Genomic DNA, 18297 nt, shown 5'->3' on the forward strand with positions numbered 1-18297 from the left:
ATTGTCTTCTCTCGCAAGTTTTCTACATTAAAGAGTATTCGTTGGTCTTGTTATAGTTCCTCTAAGCTCACTTCAAAAATATCAAACTGATTTCCATATCAATAAGTCTCTCCTTGTGACTCTTGTGCTTTCCAATTGGTGATCCAAATTGTAATTCCTTTGTTAACTTCTCATGTCATCCTCAGTGTCGTGCTCCTCTTAAATGGCTACAACAACTTGAGAGCGACTTTACACTTATAGCCACTTGTGGTTGCTTGGGGTAATGGTTCAGCTTCCCATCTTGTTCAATTTATCACAATGCTTCACCATGGTGAGATTATGAACTTTCATTATTTACTCAATCGTTTATCTACTTTGATCCCAGATGTTATAGATTTAGTTGGAATTACCTAACTCATAGAATAGCCTTGCATTATTTGTCTACAAAGGGTCAGCCTAACCTCGCTCAACACTTAAAATACCTATAAATTAATAAATTGATTAGTTTTAAAAACAAATAGTAGATAAATCCCGATATCTCATAAAAAAATTAAAGCTTTACAAGCAATTCAGTAAACATATAGTTCGTAAGAGAGAAAAGAAAAAAATAGAACTTTAAAATATAAACAAATAGTCACAAATCCACAAACAACTACACGATGAGTGATGAGCACATTGACAAAAGTACTCATAGGCTTTACATGCAAATTTATGAATACAATCAATGTTCGACACTACCCGAAGCCTCCATCCAACCTTATGACACTTGAGAGATTCTAATGTGCTAAGATGATTAATGTTTCATATCATATATTAGCTTGCAAAAATAGACGATAGTCGTAAAAAATAGATTATTTTGAGATAGTTTTGTCCATTTGGTAAATGATCACTTTACCACTCTGAAAATTATTCATATTTATATTTTTCAAGCAAAAATAAATAAAAATAAGATTAAACATGCTATCAAATAAATATATATAAGTAAATAAATATAATAAATAATCCTTAACGAAGGTATTGCGAGAGTGTAACGAACTTAGATCCTATCTCTTATTCCATCTTCACATGTACTACGAGAGTAGTGAGTCTTCACATGTACTCATATCCATAAGCATAATTAATCTATCTATTTTTGTACTCTTTGCTAATAAGCTTTGATGAGTATACTAATAACATAATTGTATAATATTTTTTATTCAAAAAATATATATAACATAATTATATAATGTCATTTTATTCAAAAGATTTGTATTCTTATCGAGATGGGATTTGAAGTGATGTTCAACTAAAACACTTCCACGGATTCATCTAGATGCGTGACATGACGTACTTCAGATAATAAACGAGGTCAGATGAATTTTACCTTATGGGAGTAATAAATCATTTTGATACCAACATTTACTTTTTAATATAGTTGATGCATAATTTACATTTACTTGTTCTACTTATTCAATCAATCAGTAATTATAGTCTAACAGCGCTTTGAAGACCGCATTGTATTTAAAACCAAATCAGCTGACACGAGTTCTTTTGGCAACGATCGATCAATAAAGAGTAGCGTCAAAAGAGACGGACTGTTGGGAATTGATGGGGCGGCACCCCTTCCTTTTGTTGTCAGGCGTAGAGGCAAAGCATCGAACAGAGGACAGGCGAACGGGAAATGCGGAAGAGATGTAGTAATTGCTGCTGCTGGTAGTAGTGGCAGGGATGAGGCCGGAAGGGATGTACAAACGACAGCGCGCTTGTTTGTAACGCTCACGGGCTTGGGGCGGCCATTCGATGCTCCACCAAACGCTCACCATCTCTTCCTTTTTCTACTCCCTCTTCCTGCCTCTCTTCCTCTCTTTCCCTTTGCCCCCTTTGGTCTTCCCTTGCTCCGGACGTTGGGATGGAGGCCCCGAAGACTTCTTTGCTACAGCAGCAGCAGCCGCAGCAGCAGGGGAGTCACGGGGTTTCGGACGAGGATGTGGCTTGGGCTGTGGGAAATGGGAACTTTTGGGGGGAGGAGTTCTCCGTTGACGACCTCCTTAACCTTGAGTTCATCGAGAACGAGAAGGGAGCAGAGGAGGAGGGGGAGGAAGCGGAGCACAAGGGAACCGAGGACTCCAACTCCGGCTCGCCTTCTCCTTCCTCCTCTTCGTCGCTTTCTTTCCAGCCTCTCTCCGAAATCAGTCTCCCGGTGGGTCCTGTTCTCCATGCCCCCACCAACAGAAGAAAGGAAGATCGATTTTTTGTGACAATTTCTTGTGCTTTGATGTGTTCAGGCGCACGACGCGGAAGAGTTGGAATGGGTTTCTCTCATCATCGACGACTCCCTTCCGGAGTTCTCGTCGTGCCCGGGCGTCGTTCCCTTGCCTTCGGCTCCTCGAAGCCCAGACGAAACGGAGACCCAGGCCGAGAGCTGCCGCGCTTACACCATCGAAGGTGGCTCGTCTGTGAGCCCAACCGTCTGCGTCCTCTCCACCGAAGCCGTGGTGCCGGTCAGGGCCAAGCGGAGCAAGCGCTCCCGGACAGCCGCAGGCTGCTGGTCCGTGTCAAGGCCGCTCCCTTTCGCAGAATCTTCCTCCGACTCCATCACCACCACAACCTCCTCCTCTTGCGCGTCCTCTTTCTCGTCTCCCGCTCTATCTTTCCACCGAGTAACCGACCACATTTCGGCCGCGGGCGAGAGAAGCATCCTCCTTTGCGGCAGCCTGCCACCGGACAAGCAGCAGAAACCCAACAAGCGCGGCCGAAAGCCCAAGTCACCGCCGTCCGCAGCTGCCTCCAACGAGCGTCGCTGCACCCACTGCGGCGCCCAGAAGACGCCGCAGTGGAGGGCCGGCCCGCTCGGCCCCAAGACCCTCTGCAACGCCTGCGGGGTCCGGTTCAAGTCCGGCCGCCTCCTCCCGGAGTACCGCCCGGCGTGCAGCCCCACGTTCGTCAGCCACGTCCACTCTAACTGCCACCGCAAGGTCCTCGAGATGCGCCGGAAAAAGCAGGCAGCGGCGGCTCCGCCTGTCACCTCCTTCTCGACCCGTTCCACTGGCCCGGCCGAGCCGGTTGACTTATACGTTATGTAGTGCCATCCTTCTCGTGTAACGCTTCTTCTACTCAGCTAGCGGTTTAGCTTTCTGTGTCTTTAAGCAAAGGTGGGGAAGGCTCTCTGCAAGACTACAACTGCTTTCTTGTGAGGGCGAAATGGAGATTTAGACATGGATAGGTAGAGTGGTCGATCGATAGATATCATCTCTGTTCGTATGCAGTGGCTTCTATACCGCACCCTGTTGCGGATTGAGCAGAGATGCTTGCTAATGTGATTGGCTCCGTTACTGCTACATCTGCTTCTGCTGGTGCTTTTTTGTTTTGGCTTGTAATGGGTACGTGGGTTCAGCTACTGCTACTACGGCAGCAGCACGTACTTGTTTTACGTGAACAAGTGGACAACATGCGTCTCCTGCTGCCCGTTCCAAGCATCACGTTGATCCCATGACGCAACTTCTCAGCTCATACTCAGAAAGGAGGTGACCCGTCACAGGACACCGATGTTCTGTTGATTGAGTTTTCTTTTATCTGACGGCTCAAAATTTCGTTGGACCATTTTTAGAAAAAATATTTATTATTTTCATGACTTAATTTTGCACAAAAAGAAAAAAATATTTTAACCTTTTAAGAGCTTATTTGACGATTAGAATGTGATCGATGGGTCTGTGGAAGGATGGATGCCTCCTCTGGTCTTAGTGGGTTTGGTATATGGAGAAATATGGTGGGTGGAGCGGAGCCAAAGGCAACAACCGATCACATCCTCCCAATGTGAAAATAATGAGATGAATAGAAACGCACCAATTCCCACTACAAACATGTGACCGGACACCTCCACCTCCTCAATCATTTGGTGGAATTTAAGAGTTATTCTGTTTTATTTTTCTCCTAATTTTTGCCACTGTTGAATTTTTCATTTTTACTTTTTTATTTAATTGATCTTCTTTTTAGGCCCAACTGGCTTTGCAGAATAGTTGGGACAACAATGTCCGAAGACAAAGTTAAAGTGCGTTTGAGACCATCCTTACTATATTATAAATTTTATTAATAATGTTATTTACGTATTCTATATTTTAAAATATATAACTAACTATATTTTATTTTTTTAAAATAATAAATATGAAGTTCTACCGGTTGACTCATGGGCTGCATGTGATATTGACCGTCCATTGAGTCAATGACGTGAAACCGCCTTTTGGTATCTCTGGAGCTTTAATTGCATCCTCATCAACTGATGAATAATAATAATAATAATAATTGCATAGTGTTCTCTTCTGTTTGAGGAAGCAGTGTTCTGCTTTCGTAAAACCTTTCGAAAAGATGGATGCTGGCGTGCCGTAATAATTGCTGCACCAGACCAAAGTAGTAGAATATAATAAGCATCATCGAGTTTGCCTTGAGATATTTCACGTTTGCATTTCCAAGTCATTCTATGGAATCGGATGTCTTTAGTGATCTGTTTACTACCAGTACTGCTACAGCTACTGCTACTACTACTACTACTACTACTATTATTATTATTATTACAATCCTTTTTATCAGAAACAAACGAAACACAGAGAGGGGGAGAGTTCAAGAAAGAAACATGGTTTGACAATTTCAGAACTCAAATCTTTATCTTGGTAGAAGACAAGAATCAATCATAGAGTTTAACTGTTTCATCATGTGCCAATATACATCATACACTGTTGGGAGAATCAAAAGCTGAGAATGGTCATAACTCATGAAAAAAAGGTGCAAAAAATTAAAACTCTATTGGGCGCATCGCAACATTATCCATAGTATAAATGTCTTGCGAAGCAAAGACGGTCATGACAACTCAACTTATAGATAAACAAACAACTTTGTTTCCCTGCATAATCCACCTGATTTTGGACAGATACACAATACATAATCATGTAATCAGTTGACAAAATTGGGCATCAAAATTGACAGATGAAACGTAAGGGGGGAAGAACAAAACAATGAACTGAAGATGCAAATATGGCTAGGTTTCAGCTTATGGAAGCCCAAACATTGCAACACCTTACAACACCCAGATGAATAGACCGACCTCCCTGAGCAATATTTTTACAGAATTTGAACGATCTTACTTGCGAGCACACGCTCCCGCCTTTCAATGTATACAGAAGGGAACCAACCTGCTTTTCCTTTGCATTCACCTTCCGCCCAACCATTGTTTGATAGCTGTGAATAAATAAACAGATAAATCTGATGGTAATAAATGAAACACATTCACTATGGTATGTATGTTTAAACAACAAGAACATGAAACAAAGGCAGATGTGCATATTGCACTCTCCGTCGACTAGCCAACTACTGTTTTGTTGTCGGAAAGAATGAAAATCTGCGTTTTCTTATGATGACACAGAACATGTTTGGTAACAATGTTCCAGTGTTTTGTCTGTTAAGACTAAGTCCAATTTTCTAAAATTTTTGGGAGGAACAACTTTCCACCACAAAATTTGAGGAACAAAAATAGAAAAAAAGGAACAAAAACAGAAAATCTGTGGGAATCTAACGGTATAACTTTCAGATTCACCCACAAGCAGTTAGTTTTAGCTTGTACACATTGGCATTGACTGATAAAAGCATGCAGACAGTGTCAATACAGATACTAGTTATATCTGTGTGCTAATAGTTGATCGATGTCACTCTTATGTAAACTTCATATACTTGTTTCATATGAAAATCAACATACAAATCATCAAAAACTTATAATGGGATCAATTATAAAGCAAAACTTAAGAACAAGGAGGCTACATGAGACAAGTTGACAAGATTCCAAATTCAGCTGTCAACATGATGTCAATGTTTTAGACCTCCAGCCAAATTCTCATACAGGTTATAAACTATGAATGGGAAATTTTTTTAAATAAAATTTTAAATGTATAGTTAGCTAAAAGGTCTACTCTTTTGGGTACAACTTGAGCTCCTACAGCCAAAACTTTTGTGCTTGGGAAGAATTTATAAGAAAAGAAAACCAGAAACTGACAATCTATGCTCAAGGAAAAATACAATTCATCTTAAAGATACAAATATGTCAATGAGCCGATGGTAAGCTTCCAGATAATCTGAGCTCACAAATTAAGGATTCTCATTTTAAATAAAATTATGCTGCAACAAGACCATTAGTTAAGAAAACTTAATTTGAGGACTTTCTATTCATCATGGAAATCTTTAATCCCAATGAACTTTCCACGAACCATCGAAATACCAAGGTTTTTAATTTTGATATGTACCGCCCAGTATGGGCGGTATGTACCGGTCCGAGAGCTTATTGGCACACGAACTGCCCGCTACTAGGCGATACCAAAGTTTTGATCCCGTATCGGGCAATACGGGACTGTATTGGGCGGTAACAGTCAAAATCTGACCGTTATCGACTTGTACCGAGCGGTAACGATCGAAACCGACCGTAATCGATCTGTATCGGGGTTTCAAATGATTAATTTTACCGTTGGAGGCAACCTAAAAGGTTTTTAAACCCTTTCCTTCCCCTCTCTTTCAATTCTCTTAAACTTTCTCAAACTCTTTTTCAGTTATAATTTCGCTCTTATTCTCATATTTTTATTCTCCTAAACTTAACAAAACAACGATTTATGGATTTGATCAAATTTAGGAGGCTAATTTGAGAGGTCTACTCTTTTGAGTACAACTTGAGCTCCTGCAGGCAACACTTTTGTCCTTGGGAAGAATTTATAAGAAAAGAAAACCAGAAACTGACAACCTATGCTCAAGGAAAAATGTAATTCATCTTAAAGATACAAATAAGTCAATAAGCCGATGGTAAGCTTCCAGATAATCTGAGCTCACAAATTAAAGATTCTCATTTCAAATAAAATTATGCTGGAACAAGACCATTAGTTAAGAAAACTTAATTTGAGTACTTTCTATTCATCATGGAAATCTTTAATCCCAATGAACTTTCCGCGAACCATCGAAATACCATATTCTTTTTGCACAATTTGCATAGGTAAAAACTAGAGAGACAGGAGGTAAAGAGAGAGAGAGAGAGAGAGAGAGAGAGAGAGACCCCGCGAAGTCAATGTATAACATGGAAGTAGAAAGCATTTGAAGAACTTCTGTACCTTACGTACAACAACATAGTCGCCAACAGAAAGATTAAGCTCCACATCTGTCTCAGCCTGATATGAATGAATTACCTTGCAGTACAAAGAATATACATATATGCACATAAGTCAGGACAGCAAAGCTTTTCAAACTACCTAATGACTGTTATAACACAACTTCATAAGAAATGGACATATATGTCATTTTAATTACCTCAGCTAAAAAGTATTCCACAGATTCTGTTAATCCATCGACAGTTGAGTTTGTAAACATGCCATTGGCTTCTTCGTATGATGGTGGAGGCGGCATAAAGTTTTCTGAGGCTGGACTTGGAGATGCTTCAATTCTTTGACGCTCAGATAGCATCTATGAATCAAATCCATCAGCAGAGTCAAACAAGTTAGTTTGTTTCTCCACCTAGAAAATTTCTATATACAGCTAATGCATGTATAATGTAAATTTGGCAAGAGAAAGAATATATTGATTTGACTAAACAGCAGTGGCTTTCTAGTGTACCTCTGCTTCAAGTTGTTCAAGAATTTGTAGGACCTTCTGATGGTAAGTGCGCTCTGATTCGACCTGTGGAAGGAAAAATTTGCAAGTTAGACATGAAGCAAAGAATAGCAACATGAAATCTAGATAATTGGAGGCATAAATAAAGATAATACCATAGCAATAAGCCGCTGTAAGGTTAATCTTTGTTGTTGGGCTTCCACAGCAGTCATTGCTGCAACAGCTTCCTTACCCAATACTGCCATATTAGATTTTAGTTCTTGTAGCTTGGCTTCAGCAGCTTCTAGCTTTGAAATGTTATCACCACTGCTAACAGTTTCTCTTACTTTAATTTGGCGCTTTGAAACTTCAATTGCCTGTTGGGAATCAAGTATATCTTCAAACAAGGGAGTTTTGTAGATAGACTTTCTGGTGTTACAAAAAAATAAACTTTCCGCTTTAAATAACTATAGCTTTAAGTTCATTAAAATACTTAGAGCTTGAAGTTTGTCCATATTAAGATGGAGAATTACAGCACCAAATGAAGGAAAAGGTCTTGAGACAAGGTATATTCAATGAAAACTTCAGCACTAAAATCGCATCCATACGGAGACTCAGTGTGCCTAAAAAACCAACATTTGCCTATTCGATGCCTTCCTGTTAAGATGCTTTTCTCCCAATCACCAAAGAGGCTTATCCTGCCAAGGTGGCCACAACAGTTAAGAAATTGCATGTGGAATATGCAATACACAACCATGGACATCAAATTCGTACCCTAGAATCTTGGTTGCAAGTTGCAAGTTCACAAATTCTTTTAGCCACTTATCTTACATACATCGAGAAAAAAATCATGAAATTGGGTAGGATGAGCATTTTGGCAATTGTTAAGCATACCATTTTCATACCCATTTAAAAAACCTAGTGGTAAGATTTTTGTATTACTAGGTAAGTAAATTGCATATCCATTCTACAAACAGTAGAAGAGGCTCACATATACAATATACAATATGGATTACAATATATATATATATATATATATATATATACCATCCATCCATGTGTTATGGATTTCAAGAGTCTCCAAATGTAGAGGTTGATTGCATAGATACATGTACTGTGACTGTGTCTACTTCGAAGTCCAGTTGGAAAGAGGAAATGTACATGCATAGATACAGTATCTATTATGCACCATTGCATCACTAAATTCCATGGTGCTTAGTTTAGGATTCAAGCAGTGCATAAATACCCCCATGACATCTCTGTAATTGAATATTGAACTGTTAAAAGATAGAAATACTATGTAGATGAAGTCAAATCATATAGTATGACTATTCAAGAGGTATGAGTGATTGCATGCTAGACCTTTCAAAAAGTTACGTACGATAAAGTAATTTAATCAAAGTAAATGCATAATATTTCCATCTCTTTCAAGAAGTTATGTAATTTCATATTTTTGTTGTATATGTATGAAAATAAATCCAATTGAAAAGTGAAAAAATTGGAGATACAAGTTACAATTCATAAAAACAATACAAGTAACTAAAGAAACCAAGGTTGATCAATAGTGATAAATTCACAGGTGTCTACAGAAAACATCCAATAGAAGCATAATCTACCAGTTTGTAACAGGATTACCTGAGCTTCAGCTTCCTGGCGCACCCTATCATATCTTTGGGCAAGGTGTCGAGCATCTTCCAATGGAGCACCCATTACCATGGCTCTTAGTGGTTCTGCAACCTAGAAAGGAAAGTTTTATTCCAGCATAAGATCATTTGACTGGAAGCATCTAGCAATGCACAAATAGTGTCAGACAGCATTGAATTTATATAACCATCACTAATTCTCAGGAACTCCAATATAGAAAGATCTGCAGAACTTACATATGTGCACAACTACAGAAAATGAGAACTAATTGGCAAATGAAGTAAAATGGAAATACCAGTCTAATGAAGTAAAGAGGGATGCTAAGTAGCCAACTCCCTAATGGCTCCAACAATAAGCATTAAGTCACATGTTCATGGTAAATATGAATTTTCTTTCAGTCTCCATCTTCCAAATTCTCAGCTTCTTTTTACTTGTCACTCATTTGGCACTCAAGGAAGAGACCATTAACGTGCACAGAAGCAGGAAATTCAGATATTTTCCATGTTCTGTTGACTCACCTAAAGTTTAATATAAATTCAAACTATTCGTTGTCCTGAATCTTTAGTATATATCATATTTATATACTTTTAATCAAGGTTTGCCGTACCGGACTGTACCGCCCGGTACGGGCGGTACGTACCGGTCCGACAGGCCAGCGGTACGCGGACCGCTCCGTACCGTACTGACACTGTAGCAGTGTACAGTAACACTGTAGCAGTGTACAGTGCTCGGTACGCGTGAGTGTACCGCTCGGTACACCTGGGTGTACCGAGCGGTATACCGTACCGTACCGGTACCGAGCTCAGGTCGAAACGCCGGTACGGTACGGTACGGCGAACCTTGCTTTTAATTACCTTTTGAACAGCTTTGGTTGCTAAACAGCTATCTTGCATCTATTTGGCTATTTGTCATTTACAGTTTTTCAAAGACATTGAGGAAGAGAGAGAAAGAGAGTGAGAGAAAAAATAAAAGTGAATTGCATCCAAAACTACAGCATGTACATAATCAAGAAGTACAATCCATTAGGTGAATTAGAGCTACAAATTGAAATTTAGGTTCAACAAGAGTTAAATATATGAAATCCAAATTGAACCAAGGCCTTGCTCATGTTAAAAGGGCATGATGGACAAGAGACCAAATTGGTCATAATTGTAAATACTATGGAGTTAAAGTGATTACAATAAGGATTTACTAGGCACAAGTAAATTAAAAGGCTTTTGGAATAACCTGAAGTCAAAAACCAATAATAAATTAATACAGTAACCATATTTGGCAACATGTCAAATGTGCTCTATAAAAGGTGCAACGTGTGAGCAGGGATAATTTATGCAAGTAGAAACCAACTATGTGCAAGAAACGAAGAAGGCAAAAGTAGTTATTAGAATGGCTAGTGATAACAAGTCAGATGAATAATCATCAGCCAGTTTGCACAATATCGGATGCATATTGACAGTCAACTTTACATCCACCACATAAAGAAAAAGGTAAAAAGCATTACAACTTTAAACAAGAAAGCAAATATTTTTGGACAGAACTGTATCAATTCTATGACCCAATAATTCCGACAAGATTACTAGAAGAGCATGAAAGTATTGTATAACATGGGGAACAAGTGAATCACAAAACCTGGGAACCAAGAGCTTTCAGTAGATTGCCGCGCTCATTCTCCATTTGTGCACGAGCTCTCGCATAACATAAAGCAGCTTTCGATAGTGTATTCCCACTAGTGCAGGTGTTCTCAACACCATATTTCCTACTATCATCAGATAATTTATTGCCTATGCAACGTGGACTTGATTAGAAACAAGATGTATTACTTTAGCTAAAATAGTAGTATGACTATTGTGAAAAATGAACTTTGGCTTTCATGAAAAATAACAATAGATGAACAAGCAGAAGGGAAAACAAACACATAATTAAGAAGACTACCTATTTCAACTTGTTTGGATCCTGTGACGATATATCCTTCCACACCACGCACTATATCCCTTTGAAAATGCTGGAAGAAAATGATCAAGAGGCTTTTACACAAAAAGGTAAGAAAAGACAATGGAGAAGAAGAAAAAAAAAGTAGAGGGCCTTCAACCTTGGCAGCTCGAGTTGATATGTAAAGATTTTCTAATTTTTGGTGCTGCTGATATTCCGCTGCATCTGAAAATATACTATCAGAACTTCCATATCCACCACCTCCAAATTGCTTGAAAACAGCCTGTAGATGCAACAACTGGAATTAAGATGTTGCTTATATCCACAAATATGATTTGATACTTTCAGCAAACATTCCCAATTCATGCAAGTAGATAAATTGCTTATTGTTGAGACATGGAAGAAAGGTGACATATATGTTCAACTTATGAACTAGACCATAGAGAAGTCCAAATAAAATAAATGATGCAGTGACCATGAGTCCGTGTACATCATACTTTTCTAAAGGTGTATTCTTCTGTAATCTGTGATGAACTTGGCTACAATAACAGAATGCGAGACTTTCCTTATGTTTGTAAGTGTAGAAAAAAACATATGATTCTTCTAACATCCAGTGTAACACAATAGCCAACTATAGATAATTTACACAGAGTTTTAGTGATCTAAGAAGAGAAACGGGTATTTGCAAATGAGATAAATCAGGGACACAGTCATGAGTCTCCAAAAGAAAAAGAAACCTAATATGAAATGAAGGTACACAAAGGAAAACTTATGGAATGATGAAAACCTACAAAAAGAGAACAAATAATGTCATCAATTGCCGAGCCCTTGAGAAAATGTCAATATCTAAAAAAGAAGGCAGCTAGGTTGAGCGATCATCAGCAAAAATAGGTCCTAGACTAGTCTAAATAAATGCACAAGCATAATTGCTAAGGTGAATTTTGCAATATAGCACAGACAATAGGAAAGTTTTTGTTGGTCTCCGGGCTCCTGCGTGGAAATAGCAAGAAAGCAACAAAGTATCGTTGGCTATTCTCAGTTACGATCCTAGTGACATCATAAGATCAAGGTAAAACAGATATATGTCTCGTTCTTATAAGATTTAGAATCCCTGCAGAGCACAAAAATTATTCAAACATGAATTTTCCAGATCCAATCAGATTTCCATACTTGGGGGTCTTGGAATCATCCGCTATTCTCATTTAGGGTTATCACCAAAATAATTAACGAGTTGCCATTTTCTTGTAATTTTGAAGTCAGAGAAATCATTGTCCATATCGAGCAAAACACAACAGGATGGGCAGCAAGAAACATCAACCGGAACGTCCCTTGATCGTGATCACGGCTCCCGTCAAATTCAAAAAAGGCTACGAGAGTCTAACGCCAAAAAGCTCAACAAAAACGGCCATCCTTCAACAGTGTTTGATCGCGTTAACCATGCAATGTAAACAATTTGGTGAAGAACAAATCAACCCCCAAAAAGTAACCTTCTCGAGATTCGCCAATCGGCGCCCTAGATATAGCAAATCAGCTTGAATCGAAACGCAAGCGAGACGAACCAAAGCCAGAACGCCAGACGGCAACAACGAGAGGGGGAGATGAAGAAAGATCCAGGAAGCGTGGATTACCTGCTGCTGCCTGGCGACCTGCTCCCTGAATTTGGAGGCCTGCTTCCTAATAGCCTCCATCCAACACCACGGAGGCGAGCGCCCAAGAAATGGCCCGGAAGTCGATCAAAATCTACACCACGGATGCAGAGGCGGAGGAAGACGAGGAGGAAGAGAGGGGGGCCGAGATCGGAAGCTTATTTTTATTTGTTGGGCAGTTCTAAATCGAATCGGGTTTTATTTAGGCAACGGTAAGTATAGAATTGAATTCAAACATAATAAGAGCCAAATTGGATCATGCGAAGCACAAATTTCTACTTCTCCTTTGGTGTGCTTTGCATATAAGGCCTGTCTCATGCTGGGCCACAACTCAGTGGCGTACGGGTCGACCCAACGCGACATGAGTCCTAACTCGGAGCTGCGTTCTCGGACTCGGGCCTCATTGACTAAGCTCGATTCTTGGTGAATTAGGCTAGCTTGGGTAGCCACATAAGCATTCCTGGGGTCTGCTGCAATCACCGTAACTTGTTTAACTCACACTGTAAGGTGATTACATGAATGATATTTAAGGGGAAAAGCTTTAAAAATTGACTTTATTCATAAAGTATGCCGAGGGGATTACAGAGACAATCCAGACTGAACAATAATGACAGTAAAAGGAAATATACATCTTAAGAGTGCAAACTACCATCAGGAAACCTCTTCTGTAGTTGTGGAAGAGAGTACAGAAAGGGAGATCGAGATGCATGCAGAGGCAGTGTGTGTGGATGTACGACCAGTTTCTTCAGCACTCCCCGCCCCCGGTGCCGAATTCGCTGCCTGTGTTCTCGTAAGAGCTGCTTGCTTAAGCTTATTACTGCGTTCGGCCGGGAGAAAGGATTGTTATTCCACAACAAATCAATGAATAGCTAAGGACTGTAGAACTCTGATATATCGAACCACTGAGGAGGTAGTATTTGTGATGTTAAGATGCAGATGGCAAGGTGTGGACGTGCATGGCGGTACTTGACGAAAGGCTACTGAACCATGGCCAAGAAGGTGCCTGATGCAGTCGCTGTAGCTGCCGCTGTCGTTGCAATCGCGGTGTCGCCGCTGGGTATCTGCCGCTGGAACTGTAATTTGTACTGCACCTCATCCTCGTCGTCCTCGTCCTCGTAGTCGTCATCTTGGTCCAGATTATCGCTGCTGGGCTTGTCCATCTTGTAGTGTTCATCCATCACGGCCGGCGGGTGCCTTTGCTCCGTCGGTACCTTCACAACGTCTTCTGGCTTCAAACCCAATGGTATCTGAAATTATTACTGAATCGTGTATGATTAGCAATAGGAATGAAGCCTTTCTTACCTTCATCGTTCCTTCTTGATCAGGGAAGCTCGGTGGCTGTTGTCCATTTCTCGTTTGCACTTGTACAACTGTGGACCCTCCTCCAGCCTCAGGATTCCCACCACTTATGTTGTTCTTGTTGTTGTCGCCATTCTGGCCTTCGGCCACAGCCGGATGCCGCTGCTGCTGCTGTCCTAGTGGGCTGGGATTGGTGTCTTGCTCCTGTTTCTGTTGACCGACCGCACTGCTGCCGCCACCAGGATCGCCTGCGGCGATGTCACTACCTAGCGTTTTCTTACGATAGAGTGCCTCAAGTTCGTGGAAGTAGGGGCAGGACTTCGAGTCCTCCGGCCGCTTCTTGTTGCTGTCCTTCACCTTCTTGAAGTACTTGTTGATGTTTTCCCACTTCTCCTTGCATCTCTTGGCGCTACGGTTGTACCCTAGCCGATGCATTCCGGCGGAGATATCCTCCCAAAGCGGACCCTTGGGCCCAGCCTCCTGGTACCTCGACCCGAGCCCGCTCCGAAGCTTAATTAACGCGTGTACCTCCTCCTTGGGCCACCTCGAGGACGACACTGGCTCGAAGCAATGACCCTCTTCGGGCTCCGAGCTGACGGTCACCCGCTGCGTCGCCGTGACGTCGGTTTTTGGCGTGTGATGCCGATCCCCTTGCTTCTGCTGGTGTTCCTGTTGCTGCTGAGGTGGTGGCTGTGGCGGGGGCGGAGCGTGCGACGGCGGCAGAGGGAGTGGTGTGAGGGAGATGGCAACGGCACTGGCCGGAACGGCAGACGATGATGTGACAGGTTGGCCGCTGATCTTTTGAAGGTAGGAAATGACCGCAGTGTCTCGGGACGCCGCCATAGCGCGCTCTTGGGAAAGCAACTCCTGCTCTCGGCTGAGTCGCGCCATCTCCTGCAGCCGCCACGCGTCCTCTCGGATCAACCTGTCCTGCTCTCTTTTCTCGATCGCCTCCAAGAATCGTTGCTGCATGGCCTCCTGCCGCTCCATCACCTGCCGCATCAGGCCCTGGAAGAAGGTCATCATCTGCTGTCTGGCCCTCGACCCCCCACTGCGCTTCCTCTTCCGTCCTTCCCGACTCTCGCCGGCATCTTCCGTCTCCTCGTCGTCGGACTCCGACGACGAAGAGGAGGTCGAATCTGACGAGAAGCTGATCCCCGCTGCAGCCAAACTCGAGTTCGCTTGTGGTCCAAGGTCAGGTACGACCCAAGATGGCGTCGCGACGGGCGGTGGGGCCGCGGCGGAGACAGACGAAGCTTGGACTCTAGTAGCTGGGGGGCCCGCCGGGGCGGTGGTGAAGCTAATCTGGGCTGGGGAGGTGGTAGTGAGAAGCATGGCAGGTGTCACGGTGGGCGTGGTGGCGCCGCCTCCACCGCTGCTGTGGAGAGCCTCGAGCTGGTTAAAGAAGCGGTAGGTCTTGCCGTCCTGGCGGCCGGCTCGGCCGTCCTTGGTGCGCTTGTAGTACTTATGTACGTTCTCGAACTTCTCCTTGCACTTCTTCGCGCTCCTCTTGTAGCCCAACTCCGCTAGCTTCCTGCCAACCAAAACCCACAGCAAGAGGAGGATAAAATGAGAAAGGAGTACTAAACAACAGCTAGAAGAGGCTATGCGTTAACACCCAAAGATTTTGACCATCATGACTTCAATCAACGAATTAGATAAGAAGAAAAGAGCTCCAAGGAATAGGTGGGGAGAACAAAAACTAAAACAAACAATAGATGCGCCTCGATGGCTGCACTGAGCTGATCGGAGTGCATGCGTTTTGCATTAGTCGTCATCGGCCGGTGTTCTAAAACTGCTCTCACAAGTTAGCTCGGGATCGATGCAGGGGTGGTTCCTCCCCCTAGTACTCAGATACATTAACGAGAAAGAGAGAAGAAGGCATGAGTTGGGGAAAACACCGCGCCCCCCTCCCCCCCCCCCCCCTCCCCACCCATCTCTCTCTCTCTCAGTTTCCTACTGAGGCAAAACCTGAAGCCTTACATCAGTGCTACAGTGTAATCCGTGGTACGAAACTGAGAGCTGTCTCTAAGAATTCTGCACCCGAAGCTGGTGAACTAGATCCCAAGAAAACCGTCGAAGACTCTCCGGAGGTCAGTGATCTCTCTTTTCACGGGACACGGGCAGCATCACACGAGGAGGAGGAGGAGGAGGAGGGAGGAGTTTAAGACACCGCATTTTGAAGGAAGGTACGCAGCGGTGTGAATTGAATGTGGCTTTTACCTGGAGACTTCTTCCCAGAGAGGACCCTTAAAGGTGGCGTCTCGAAAAGCGGCGTCCATCTCGGAGCGGATCTTGAGCAGCGCGAGCGTCTCCTGCCGCGGCCAGCGGCTCCCGGGCGTCCCACCGCGCTCGGCCTCGTAGCCGACGGTGAGAGCCTCATCGTCGTGAAAGCCCCCGGCCACGGCGGGGGCCAACTCATCGAAATTGGCTGCATCCGTGGGTGCCGGGGGCCGACGATTGACGAGCGCCGGCGCGGTCTCCACCAGCTGCGACGACGGCTGCGGCGGCGGATGGAGGGGGCCGGCGCCGGGGATTTGGAGCACGTGAGCCGGGGGGCTGGCCCCCGAGGGCGCGAATGGGGCCATATCGGCACCGAATTGGGACCCGCCCTGCTGCTGCAGCTGCGGCGGCGGCTGCTGCTGTTGCTGTGGTTGCTGCTGCATGGCGCTGCAAATTGTTTCCCCTTTCAGCTCTCGACAACGCCTTTTTGGGCAGTTACTACAAGTTCTTCTATTACTAGTGTTGCCAACTGAACTCCCTCTTCCTCTCTGCCCCTCCCTCAGTGGGGCAAGAGATAGAGAAGAGGAGGTACTGGCGGTGGGGATTGCAGGAATCAGTACATGGAGCGAAAACAATAAAAACGAGAGCTTGCAGAAGAGAAAGAAAGGTCGAGAGAAGAGGCAAAGGGAGGGTGTAGGCAAAGCAAAAAAAAAACCAAGAAAAAGACTGCTAAAACACCATATATATGAGATGCACAGATGATATGTAACAAGGAAGGAATAGTAAAGAAACGAGGTCAGGGTGGAGGTAGCAGAAGAGAAGATGGATGATGATGATGACGATGGTGATGGGAAATGACAAAACATAATGAGATGCTGCGCTGTCAGAGGCTTACTTTGCTTTGCTGCCTAACAATAGTTAAAACCCAAAGGTGGTGCGACTTGAGGCAGCGAGGGAGGGGAGGAGAGTTGTAAGACAAGATTTGCAGGCTTTATGAACTATTAGTATAGCACATCGGTAACAATATATTAATTAGCCGCAGAGCTTGAAATGGATGGGATTGATAGTTGATAGAGACCACATTACGTTGTACTGTCATCTTTATGCGAGGAGGGTTATAATAAGGGGCTGTGGTAATAAGATGAGGTGGTAGGAAGAAGTGGAGAGTAGGCAAGGCATATGGGCACACATCGCCACAGCTGTACATGGGACCCACAAGGGAGCTTAGAACGTGCCGGGCAATTATGGCATCATGTCACGTTACGACTCTCTCTCTCTTTCTCTCTCTCTCTCTCTCTCTCTCGCCCACTGTTCTCGCTATGAAACAGCCAAGCCATTCTTTATGCTAAAGTTAGAGAGAGAGAGAGAGAGGCTCTTCACCTCCTACTTGGATCAGTTGTGCCCATAAGATTGAGTTTATATACGAAAGAGAGGAATCTATGGTTCATGCGCGACACCGATCCCTCCCATATGATCGATCGATCCCCCGATCTGAACTCCAAGGTTGAGGAATTCAAATGCAAGTCTTACATTAATGACTTCCTCCCCCACAAAGGAGAGATCTCCGAAAGCATGGAAGGGACCTATTCATATGCATTCCGCTTTTGAATTGCTTATGAGTATTGGAGGCAGTATTTTTGGGGAATAAGAATTCTTGATATGGAAATGATTTTTTTTTAAAAAAATCATCAAAAATTATGATCTGATTATTCTTAGCTATATGTGTTTTGTTAGGAGAGTAATTCAGGTAAACAAAATTATTGATATTTCTGAGTTTCTGTTTAATGGGTTAAGAAAGAGTTAAGAAAATGCATGAATGAAGATTTTTGAAGCTTAAGTGAAAGGATGTATAAAGAAATATATCCTTAAGTTGTGATTAACTCGATGATACTTATAATTGATCTCATATGATCAAAATGTTAATCTTAATTAATAAGATATTTACGAAAATTTGTTGTGTAAAGAATTTAATTTTCTATAAGACTTAGATAAT

At 42.7% G+C, this 18297-nt stretch overlaps 3 protein-coding genes across 6 annotated transcripts; 1 reads left to right on the top strand and 2 right to left on the bottom strand.

Annotated features, from left to right (window-relative positions):
- The first annotated feature begins 1530 nt into the window (after positions 1-1530).
- On the top strand, positions 1531-3296 carry LOC103985717 (GATA transcription factor 5-like). Its single transcript, XM_009403516.3, has 2 exons — positions 1531-2158; positions 2244-3296. Exons 1-2 carry the CDS (start codon positions 1868-1870, stop codon positions 3039-3041), a joined length of 1089 nt encoding a protein of 362 aa, XP_009401791.2. The 5' UTR covers positions 1531-1867; the 3' UTR covers positions 3042-3296.
- A 1459-nt stretch (positions 3297-4755) lies between these two features.
- Positions 4756-13211, bottom strand: LOC135666382 (SH3 domain-containing protein 2-like). Its single transcript, XM_065177942.1, has 10 exons — positions 12765-13211; positions 11297-11419; positions 11140-11209; positions 10837-10988; positions 9202-9303; positions 7743-7943; positions 7591-7653; positions 7288-7440; positions 7092-7166; positions 4756-5187 (listed from the first exon to the last, which is right to left on the bottom strand). Exons 1-10 carry the CDS (start codon positions 12822-12824, stop codon positions 5071-5073), a joined length of 1116 nt encoding a protein of 371 aa, XP_065034014.1. The 5' UTR covers positions 12825-13211; the 3' UTR covers positions 4756-5070.
- A 96-nt stretch (positions 13212-13307) lies between these two features.
- LOC103985715 (trihelix transcription factor GTL1) lies at positions 13308-17261 on the bottom strand. 4 transcript variants are annotated; one of them, XM_009403514.3, is made up of 3 exons: positions 16305-17259; positions 14085-15615; positions 13308-13993 (listed from the first exon to the last, which is right to left on the bottom strand). In XM_009403514.3, the coding sequence occupies exons 1-3, from the start codon at positions 17168-17170 to the stop codon at positions 13760-13762; spliced, it is 2631 nt and encodes an 876-aa protein (XP_009401789.3). In that variant the 5' UTR covers positions 17171-17259; the 3' UTR covers positions 13308-13759. The 4 variants fall into 4 exon arrangements, with proteins under 4 accessions (XP_009401789.3, XP_009401788.3, XP_065034013.1 ...); XM_009403513.3 differs by having other exon boundaries at positions 13308-14011; positions 16305-17258; XM_065177941.1 differs by having other exon boundaries at positions 13861-14004; positions 16305-17261.
- Between the last annotated feature and the right edge of the window lie 1036 nt (positions 17262-18297).

The sequence above is a fragment of the Musa acuminata genome, unplaced genomic scaffold (assembly GCF_036884655.1).
Source record: "Musa acuminata AAA Group cultivar baxijiao unplaced genomic scaffold, Cavendish_Baxijiao_AAA HiC_scaffold_1088, whole genome shotgun sequence".
Taxonomy (NCBI): Eukaryota; Viridiplantae; Streptophyta; class Magnoliopsida; order Zingiberales; family Musaceae; genus Musa; species Musa acuminata.

What these genes read in the sequence shown, in the direction of transcription:
- LOC103985717 (XM_009403516.3), top strand. Translation starts at nt 1,868, where the DNA reads ATGGAGGCCCCGAAGACTTCTTTGCTACAGCAGCAGCAGCCGCAGCAG. An exon ending in TCTCCGAAATCAGTCTCCCG is followed by an intron (nt 2,159 to 2,243) that starts GTGGGTCCTGTT and finishes TGATGTGTTCAG; the next exon opens with GCGCACGACGCGGAAGAGTT.
- LOC135666382 (XM_065177942.1), bottom strand. Translation starts at nt 12,824, where the DNA reads ATGGAGGCTATTAGGAAGCAGGCCTCCAAATTCAGGGAGCAGGTCGCC. An exon ending in TATCAACTCGAGCTGCCAAG is followed by an intron (nt 11,210 to 11,296) that starts GTTGAAGGCCCT and finishes ATTTTCTTCCAG; the next exon opens with CATTTTCAAAGGGATATAGT. An exon ending in GCCAGGAAGCTGAAGCTCAG is followed by an intron (nt 7,944 to 9,201) that starts GTAATCCTGTTA and finishes GATTCCCAACAG; the next exon opens with GCAATTGAAGTTTCAAAGCG.
- LOC103985715 (XM_009403513.3), bottom strand. Translation starts at nt 17,170, where the DNA reads ATGTTTTGTCATTTCCCATCACCATCGTCATCATCATCATCCATCTTC. An exon ending in CTCTGGGAAGAAGTCTCCAG is followed by an intron (nt 15,616 to 16,304) that starts GTAAAAGCCACA and finishes TTTGGTTGGCAG; the next exon opens with GAAGCTAGCGGAGTTGGGCT. An exon ending in ATCAAGAAGGAACGATGAAG is followed by an intron (nt 14,012 to 14,084) that starts GTAAGAAAGGCT and finishes TTGGGTTTGAAG; the next exon opens with CCAGAAGACGTTGTGAAGGT.